The sequence below is a fragment of the Buceros rhinoceros genome, unplaced genomic scaffold, assembly GCF_000710305.1.
Source record: "Buceros rhinoceros silvestris isolate BGI_N320 unplaced genomic scaffold, ASM71030v1 scaffold22297, whole genome shotgun sequence".
NCBI classification, from domain to species: Eukaryota; Metazoa; Chordata; class Aves; order Bucerotiformes; family Bucerotidae; genus Buceros; species Buceros rhinoceros.
The window spans coordinates 17,322-26,943 of NW_010423080.1; the positions used below are offsets into that span (position 1 = coordinate 17,322).

Genomic DNA, 9,622 nt, shown 5'->3' on the forward strand with positions numbered 1-9,622 from the left:
AGCAGGATGTAAGTATACATATGGGAATTCAGCACGTCTCAGTTAAGGTTCACTGAATTTATAAAGCAGTGCTGATGTATTTCCAAAGTTGTATGAAACACAAAGGTACTTAATACTCACTCCTAGGAGTTGGAGTATAAACATTTTGCCAGTTGAGGGTGCTTAACAGAATCTGTCTGTAGTTATTAACAAGTTTAAAGAAAGTGTTTGGAAGACAAACTTCATCTCATGTACCAACCCTTAAGATGGCAAAGAAGGAAATGTAAAAATGAAGTGAGAACAAAATTTTTAAGACTCAGGACAGTTCTACATCTACTTAATGCTGATTTACTTTGTACAGAAGTTGTACAAGATTGTACAAAACCAAACTAGTTTTTGAAAAAAAAGACAGAGATGGAAGAGATCTCATTGTTGGCACATCTTGAGAGAGAAGATGAGATACTTTCAAAGTCAGAAAAAATATATTTGTTTGCAAATAAACAAAAGCACAAGAAAAGAATAGAGAAAGGAGTGTGTATTTGTGGTCCTTTGCACAAGGTAATGACACGTAAAGCATAAAATGGGAGAAATTAAGTAGAAAACAATATCTTTTTCGTTGTGTTTCCTATTCATGCTAACTAAAACCTTAACCTAGAGGTAAGATGAGGGATAGAAAAAAAGCCTTGCTCCTATTTTGTGTCTTTAAACCTTGCCTGTCACCTTCAGGTAGTAACACAGAGGAGGGTCTCTGTTCTTACTGTAGGAGTATGGGGATTAAGGAATACACATGTGTTCTGGTCTCGGCTGAAACATGGATAACATGCAATACAGAGAACTGTAAAGAAGAAGAAAGGCCTGTAAGCCTGGATATTTCATAACCTTCCAAAATGTCTACATTTTAGATGCATGCTAGTAACGATGGAATTGATTTGGAATTTAACTTGCAGACACCAGAAACCCTGCCTGGACATACCAAAGCAAAACACCATTACAGGGAAGATACGGAATGGCTTAAAGGTCAGCAAATTGGTCTTGGAGCTTTCTCTTCCTGTTATCAAGCTCAAGATGTAGGAACTGGGACATTAATGGCTGTAAAACAGGTAAATACTTCAAACACTCCATTTTCTTGAATATATTGTGCTTAAAGAATTAATATTTCTTTGGAATATGAAATACAAAGTTCTCTGCTCTCACTAACTTGTGTTCCTTGCTTCCTCTGCTCTCTCTCATGTGTTCTTACTTAATATATAATAAAATATCTTTATATACATGGTACTAACAGAGTATTTCAGGTATTTTCATTTCTTAAAATGAAAAAAACCCTATTGCTTTATATGGCCATTTTCTTTCATAGTACTTCGAATGCATTTTTACTTTTACCAAGTTCATAAATCAGTGACAGATTTAGGAATGGAGCCAAGATCTCTTGATTCCAAATTAATGCCCTATTTGCAAGGTACCTATTTAAAAGTAGTTTTCCCTTAATTGTCAAGAATTTTTTTTTCCTAAAGCAGTTTAATGCTTGTTTCTTCTGATCCAACAGACAACTTTGAGGCAGGTATTTTTTATATTTAATTAAAAGCTACAGAAGTGTGACTGAGAAAAGAGGCCCAAATGCACATGGTTCACTCAAGACTTTTGAAGGTTCAAGGTGTGAGTAAAACTTTCACACTTAAGGTGCCCTAGGCCTGAATCAGTGATTCCATCACAGAAGGAATCTTAATCCTAACATTTTCTTATTAAGTCTAGTATGGACTTACGAAGTTGAACAATTTCAAAACATTTAATCGGCGAGTATATCTGTTATCAGCTATTTCTCCTATGCAGCTGTCTTGCTTGTGAAAGAGTAGGGCTATCAGTGTAGGCTTTGAGGCCGCTTCTGGAGAGATGATGATGATTCCGATGCTCAGGAGACATTCTCTGCAGCATACCGTTATTTCAGGTTTAGTATAGATCAGAGCTGGGGTTGGCTCCAGTTCCATTACAGGACTTCTGATGGGCTTCCTGCTGGGCCTCCCCCGCTTACCGGCTCCATTCAACCTTCTGGGATAAGAGGTTTAGTTATGAAATGGATAGTATGGTTAAACTAGTAGGAATCTTACAAATAACAACACTGTCAGAATCCTATTTCAGACCTTATTTTTCTTCCTTTACTTCAACACCCAGAAAAAAATAATTCCTGGTTTAAGCAGAGGAGCATAAAGAGGGAAGTTTCCCTGCTCCATACTTGGAGAGATTTTTGTTGATATTTCTCCAGAAGATCACTCAGTTTTCTATGATTGTCTCATATGGAGATATGTTCTCATCTGAAGGGGCTTGAGATAAAAGAATAATTGCTATTTCCAGATGGTGAAAAGGGATAGAAACCCATCTGTTCTTGTTACTGTTCTGAAGGGGCAGTTACAGGACTGGTAATTGCATACAGTAAGTCTGAATACCATATTTCAAAACAGGTGACATATGTCAGGAACACATCATCTGAGCAAGAAGAGGTAGTTGAAGCACTGAGAGAAGAAATAAGAATGATGAGTCATCTGAACCATCCTAACATTATTCGAATGTTGGGTGCTACATGTGAGAAGAGCAACTATAATCTCTTCATTGAATGGATGGCAGGTAAAAAAACTAGTATCAGCTGAGTCTTGAACTATGTAGTTCCATACTGTGTTATGTGTTGCTTCAGTTTGCAAATCTGTAATTTCATTGCTGTTGGTAACCAGTACACAGGCATACTTACTAGACAGTGAGTGGTTCTAGCAATAATTTTAATGGTGTGTCCTTTTTTTGATTTGGTATTTTCCATACCTAATCTGTCATTCAGTTAAAGCAGTTGGAAGCAATGAACAAAAATTCTAATACTTTATTCCTCAATTTCTGAATTGAAACAAGGAGTTAGAAACTTTGAGAGACACAGTTCGACAGGAAATATATCGAACTGGTGCATTTTCAGTGCACCTGCATAACTTTATTTAAAATAACTTTGCTAGAAAGTTTGGAATATCTGTCTCTTGTTTTTGTCCCAAGAGTTTTTATAAAAATCGTGTGAGGTGACTTGGAAAAAGCGTTCAAGAGCTTAAAGTAAATTTCTACCAATACGTAGTAAGCAGAACGCTTCAGGAAAAACGTGTTCAAATCATAAATATATTAAGTGGTAATTTAGTAACAAATAGTTAAATTTTTTCATTATTATATAGATTGAGGCCAAGATAGTCTATATCCTTTTTTTATCAGTGTTAAGGGTTGAGGCAAACCAGGACAATCAGTTTGATCATGTTTTTGCTGTCTAGTTACCAAGATTAGATTTGGTGTTTTATACGTACATCCTTATTTCTCACAAAAGAAAGCGTTGCACCTTAACTTACATTCTTTAGCAGAAACCACTGAGCAGTACCAGAGTGCTAACAAGCAAAACCTAAACATGTATTATTACAGGCAGTAGTGCACAAAATATTTTCTCAAAATTAAGGGCGTGTAACGGTGTTTCTTAGGTATAATTTTTATGAAATTATACCATTTATGTAATAAAATGTCAGGAATTGTCTTTAACTCATTCAAGCCCAAGTTACATTAGAAAATTTTGAGACACACAATGGAAATCCAAAATCTTGAGGATTTATATAACAGTTTTGCAAAACAGCGGAAGATACTGCTTTTCCATGCTGGTCTACTTGCTTCTGTACATTGGTACTTGGATGGTAACAAAAGTAAATTAAGATCCCCAGAGGGAATGCTTACTGGGGGCTACGCGTATCAGTTGCCCCAAAGAAAGGAGGTGTTCTGCTGATTAAACATTATTGCAAAATGTGGATAAATATGTATAATTTTTCATCGGCAACAGTACTTTGTACACTAAGGGATTTGTGTATTCTTTTAAGAAAGTACAACATTATTAGGAAGCATTAAGACTTACTTAATGTGTACAATTCCATACAGAAAGTAATTAAGTAACCCAGTATATTATTTTTTGCCTATGAAACCTTTTAATATTTTTGAGGGAGCGGAAGGGGGGCGGGGAAGAACTCTAGTTATGAATTAGGAATACCAATACCAAGTTCCAATTTCAGGAGGCAGTGCTGCATTCTATTAATACAAAATATAAGCATTGATAAAATGTGGGTTTTTTTTTTATTTTCTAGGGGGTTCAGTTGCTCATTTGTTAAGTAAATATGGAGCCTTCAAAGAATCGGTTATTATTAATTACACAGAACAACTATTACGTGGGCTTTCTTATCTGCATGAGAATCAGATAATCCATAGAGATGTTAAAGGTGAGAATTACTTAGAAGGTCTTCTGAAAATGGATGTTTAGAAAGCAGCATCTATTTTGGCTTGAGACTTACTGCTTCTCAGATACCGTCTTAAGAGTGGTATTTCTGTTGGGTTTGTCTTAAGAACCTTCAGTTACTGAAATTAATCAGAATGTTCATAGCATGCTTTGGGATATTTGCTACCTATGCCAATAGTTTAGAAAAATTGGTTTTCTCAGTTCGTTCAGATAAAATAGGAAGATTTCGTGTACCTTTGAAGGTGGCTAGTTAAATTAATGTAAATTTTTATGCTGAAGTAACAGTAAATCTGTGAACAAGCCAAGGCAGAGACACCAGGTTTCTAATGTACAGGAGTATTCTGATGAGTTTTCTTTCTTCATCCTAATTGAACATAAATACAGTTGTGCTGTGTCTGAGCAAGATGGGGATATTTATTGGGAAATGCTGGTCTTAACTGAACTTTTCCCTTTAATGTCACTGTAGCTGTCCATGAACTGGAGAGATACCCTGATAAGTAGCAACATAGCGATAGCAAATATTTATCTTAAACATTTATTCTTATAATAGGAAAATTTTCAATTGCTCTGTAATTCTCTTCAAAACAACTCAAATTTGCTTAAGGATGAAAGGAGGGAGCTCCCAAGGGAGCTGCAGTCAATGGAAACCTCCAGGATTTTAGGTCATCCTTTTCTTTCATTATTCCATCTCCAGGCATTCTTCCAGAATCCTGTGTTTGCCCTACTTTGAAAGTTTGATTGCTTCTCTAAATCTCTTGGGTAGCCTCAAGCTCTGTGCAGCATCATTCAGGCATAACAAAAGTGACATTTTTTGTCTTTGATTTTTAGATTTCCTTCATGTTGGGAGTGGGGAATGTCAACCTATTTATAGTCTTGAAATGGAAGAAGAGTGTCTGTTCACGCTTTTGCCTTCAGTAGAAAGCCAACTAGCAGTATTTTTATTATGCTGTTGACAGGTGCCAATTTGCTAATTGACAGCACAGGACATAGATTAAGAATTGCTGATTTTGGAGCTGCAGCCAGGCTGGCATCGAAAGGAACAGGTGCTGGAGAGTTTCAGGGACAATTGTTGGGAACTATTGCATTTATGGCACCAGAGGTAAGAAAAACAGTTTTGGAAGTTACTTCAAAATGTTTGTTTGAACTATTTAAACTAACTCACGCGGCTAAATTACAGAAAATTGCTTTAAATGCTTAAAATGTATTTAAAATGTACTCGTTCTAAAAAGTAGGAATGACTCCAGCATGGCAATAATGACATTTCTTTCTCGCTGTCAAAGTTGTTAAGTAGTTTGTTACAAGATACATATCTATTATGGGTATTGTTACTAATGCCCAAATGACTGACTTGGTCAAAAGCTAACTATAGCAAGGCACTTTGCTTTGCCCCTTGATCAGGTATTTTATTTACTAGTTCTCTACAGCTGTATTAAGTCTTATGGCCTTTACATCACTGGTCCCTATCTCAACCTGAAATGTCAATCAGAATGCAGCTGGCTGATATTAATTTTTTTGCATCTAAATTTCTAAATTACTTGAAGAGACTTCGAAGTGGATAATCTGAGCTTTGGTCTGTCTGTCCAGGTTCTGAGAGGTCAGCAATATGGTAGGAGCTGTGATGTGTGGAGCGTTGGCTGTGTTGTTATAGAAATGGCTTGTGCTAAACCTCCCTGGAATGCAGAGAAACACTCCAATCATCTTGCTCTGATATTTAAGGTGAGGTATCTCGTGGCTAGCACTATGCTACAAAAGACACTGACCAATTTCATATACAGCAATGTGAATTTCAGGAAAGTATACAAGTAGTACAGGTTGTTGCAAATAGCTCTTTATACTGGAGCTGTTAGTACAAAGTTAACACCACTACTAAAAAATTCATGCTTCCTTGTTCAAAAACAATTTAAAAAGTCTACTAACACAATAATATGCAGAAAAATATCTCTGTTCTAAGATACATATGTAACACACTAAAAAAAGTTTGGGAATAGAGTCCATCTTGCCCCTAGGCAGAAGACTGGGATTTGACCTCCTTCCTACAACCCTGTAAAATACAGGAGCAAAAGTTTTATTACCATAAAAAAGTTACATGTGTATTTGTATTTCATAGTGGGGAACATCCTTTGGTAAAAAACCCGTGTTCCATATTCAGATTTTGCTGGAAGATATTTACCATTATGCCATGCTATACATTAATATTGCCCCTCCCTCTAAGTCATCCATTTTAGAATTCATGTTTCCTACTATAATCAGTTAGGTATATTTAATTCTAAAAGTCTAGCTGAACTGTAGATACGAATGAAGAAAATAATGCCGAAAGTTAAAATAAGTGATTGTTAGCATTTTCACTAGCATAGTGAAGTTAGTGTGTCCACAAAATAGAACTACCACAGCAGCATGCAAATATGTTTTAATTAAATAGTTGCGATAAGAGGTGTAATTATCTGGGATCTGTGACTGCGTGAATCTCTGCTAGTGCCACGCCAGTGATTTCAATCATCCTGCTTAGCTTGATCTTTTACAGTAGTAATGTAATGTCCAAATTGCAGTAGGAAATATGCTAAGTGGAAAAAATCTCATACATAAAACTCATCAGCTGAAAATGATCAACTTCTGGAATGTTTTCAGGTAGGAGAAGGGGCTTAAGAATCACTGACTTCTAAGAAGTTATTTTGCCTTTGTTCAGATTGCGAGTGCAACTGCTGCTCCATCAATCCCTACACATCTGTCACCTGGCTTGAAAGATGTGACTCTCCGGTGTTTAGAACTTCAGCCTCAGGACAGACCTCCATCAAGGGAGCTGCTGAAACACCCCGTCTTCCGTACTACATGGTAGCTACTTATGTATAAGGCAGATATACTGAAGATGACGCTACCGAATATATAACCGTCTCGCAGTGCAGTTAAGCACAGGAAACTATTATTCAGCTGGCCTTAATGATAGACACATCAAGGACTGAAGGCCAGGGTAGGACCCTTACCTATGTGATTGACAAATCGAGATATTTATCTAAGCTCAGTATGCAACATTTAATTTGTAAACCGTGCCTTTCAAACATCTGGCTCTATCTGAACACAAAAGCATTTTTCCTTAAATCTGCATGATTATTTAGCAAATAAGCGATTTCTGTTTTATTTGGAGCACTTTTTCAGCAAGATTAGCAGCTGAGGGGCTCAGGATCTATTCTAATATAGCAATCACTGTTCCATTTCACATCACGTAGATGAAAGCAGAGGGTTCTGCAATTAGTCAGTTTTCAGCACTGGTTAAAAGGAAGTTCTGTATCTGTCCCTTTTAATTACACAAAGTTCTCTGAGTAACGAAGCCAAACATTGATGGAGACTTTAAAAAAATGTTTTGCCTTCCTTAAAGTAAGTGCAGGCAGTTGTGGTTCACTGTGCATTTACTGCTGGCCATGTAATTTCTTTTGAAATTAAAGTTTGTTTCCATTGTATTTTAAACTTTCAGGGAAAGGTGATCTTTTAATAAGTCTTTAGAAAAAGATGCAAGCTGTGTCAGGGAACACCTTGCTGGCACAAAGAGTTTTAAAACCAGATTTGATGGAAATCTGGAAAACAAAATGTCATCTTCAACTAGTGTTGAAGGCTCTGATAGTATAGGTTATTTAAAAAATGAGAGGAAAAACCAAGATTGTTCTGCATAAAACATCTTAGTCTGAATCATGCTAGAAGTTGAGCCTTCTTTTTGTATAGAGGTTTCTTCTGGCAAATCATGTTGAAGCCTCATGTCAAAGGCACCAAACCCAGTTCCCATTAAAGTCTGTGGGGGACTTTGTCCTGTACTTTGGTGGGAGCAGGTGCCAACCTCGAGAAAATCTCATTCTTTGTGTAACAAAACTGAGGTCACATTCTCTACTGATAACAAGTTCTACCTGCTGTTTTCCTTCTGCCATACATCATCTATTTACTGTAGCCATTAGTGACAATTTAATTTGAAAATGTTAAAAATATTACCATAAGAAAGGTATTTATTTTAACAAGAAGCAAACTTGGACTTGAAAAGCAAGATAAAGTAAAATGTGAAGTAAAGCTTCACCTGTAGTGCAAAACTCATGGTTTTTAGCAGGTGTGGTTTTTTTAAAACAGGTTTTTAAAATTATTTTAAAGGCAGGTTTTTAGATTTTGATGCATGTAATTCTGAAGGAAAATGGCAGCTTTTCTTTTGCTTTTTTAAGGGGATATTTTTTAAATCGAATACTGATTGTGTTTAATCCTTTTGGAAAAAAAACACTGTTCATGTTTTAACTCTTCAGAAGCCAGTCAGATTGTTGTACTGAAATAGAATTGGTTATTCTCAAAGACTCAGGACAAACTAAATAAGCTATAGTACATTAAAAATGTACAACACAGATTGGAAGTAAAACATCTTAAAGATAAGTTTACAGGAATGATAGTGCTCATACTAAGAAAAAAAAGCAGTGTCATTAGTTGTGAATGTGTTTCTTTTGGAAATTTTACATTCCTTTGTTTTAGAAGATTGGCGGACTTTGAAGAGTTAAAAATACTGAAATGTGAAGTTTGGTAGCTCTAACTGTTTTGTACTTGACTTTTTTTACCACTTTAGAATTTCTCATTCTAATAAGATTGTTTCCAAGTCTTTCTTATGTGCAAGCTTTAAAGGATGCACTCTTGCCAATTCATGTACTGGAAGATCAGTTGTCAGATTACTGTTTCTGGCAGAAATGTAAATTGTATGAACTGATGAACCTCAGCGAATCAGTATTACTTTGTAGATCACCATGCCTACCACATTTCAAATTTAAACTGCCTCTAGGTGTCCAAATGCATTTGTTTGAGTTTGTTTGCGTTTCCCTCGGCTTGCTGGCAATTGTGTTTTTTAAAATGCAGATGTAATATTCTTATTTTCTTTGGATCAAAGCTGGACTGAAAATTGTATTGTGTAATTATTTTTTGTGTTCTTAATGTTATTTGGTACTTAAGTTGTAAATAACGTCTACTGCTGTTTATTCCAGTTTCTACTACCTCAGGTGTCCTATAGAGTTTCTTCTACCAAAGTTCACTTTCACAATGAAATTATATTTGCTATGTGACTGATTCCTAAGACTTCCAGGGCTTAAGGGCTAACTTCTATTAGCACCTTACTGTGCAAGCAAATTTTACGTAAATCTCTGGGTTAAGAAATTTGGCTTCATTGTATCCTTTGTTATTTTAAATATATCAAGATATTTTAATTAAAAGTTTTTACCCCTTGAACCAATTTTATATAGTATAATTTGTACCTATTTTGGTGGGTTTTTTGTCTTTATAGTAAATAAAAGTTTTTGAACAAATTTTGTCCCTTGCTTATTGTAATGTAAATAAGTTCAGTTTACTGATGTG

General features: G+C 35.7%; 1 protein-coding gene across 1 annotated transcript in view; it reads left to right on the forward strand.

Annotated features, from left to right (window-relative positions):
- MAP3K1 (mitogen-activated protein kinase kinase kinase 1, E3 ubiquitin protein ligase) overlaps positions 1 to 7,511 on the forward strand; it is a 20,653-nt gene extending 13,142 nt beyond the window's left edge. The window contains exons 15-20 of the mRNA XM_010140311.1: positions 925 to 1,079; positions 2,433 to 2,595; positions 4,116 to 4,247; positions 5,221 to 5,363; positions 5,849 to 5,980; positions 6,948 to 7,511. Coding sequence (XP_010138613.1) covers positions 925 to 1,079; positions 2,433 to 2,595; positions 4,116 to 4,247; positions 5,221 to 5,363; positions 5,849 to 5,980; positions 6,948 to 7,097 — 875 coding nt within the window. The 3' untranslated portion in view covers positions 7,098 to 7,511. The remainder of the gene's footprint in view (positions 1 to 924; positions 1,080 to 2,432; positions 2,596 to 4,115; positions 4,248 to 5,220; positions 5,364 to 5,848; positions 5,981 to 6,947) is intronic.
- The last annotated feature ends 2,111 nt before the right edge of the window (positions 7,512 to 9,622 follow it).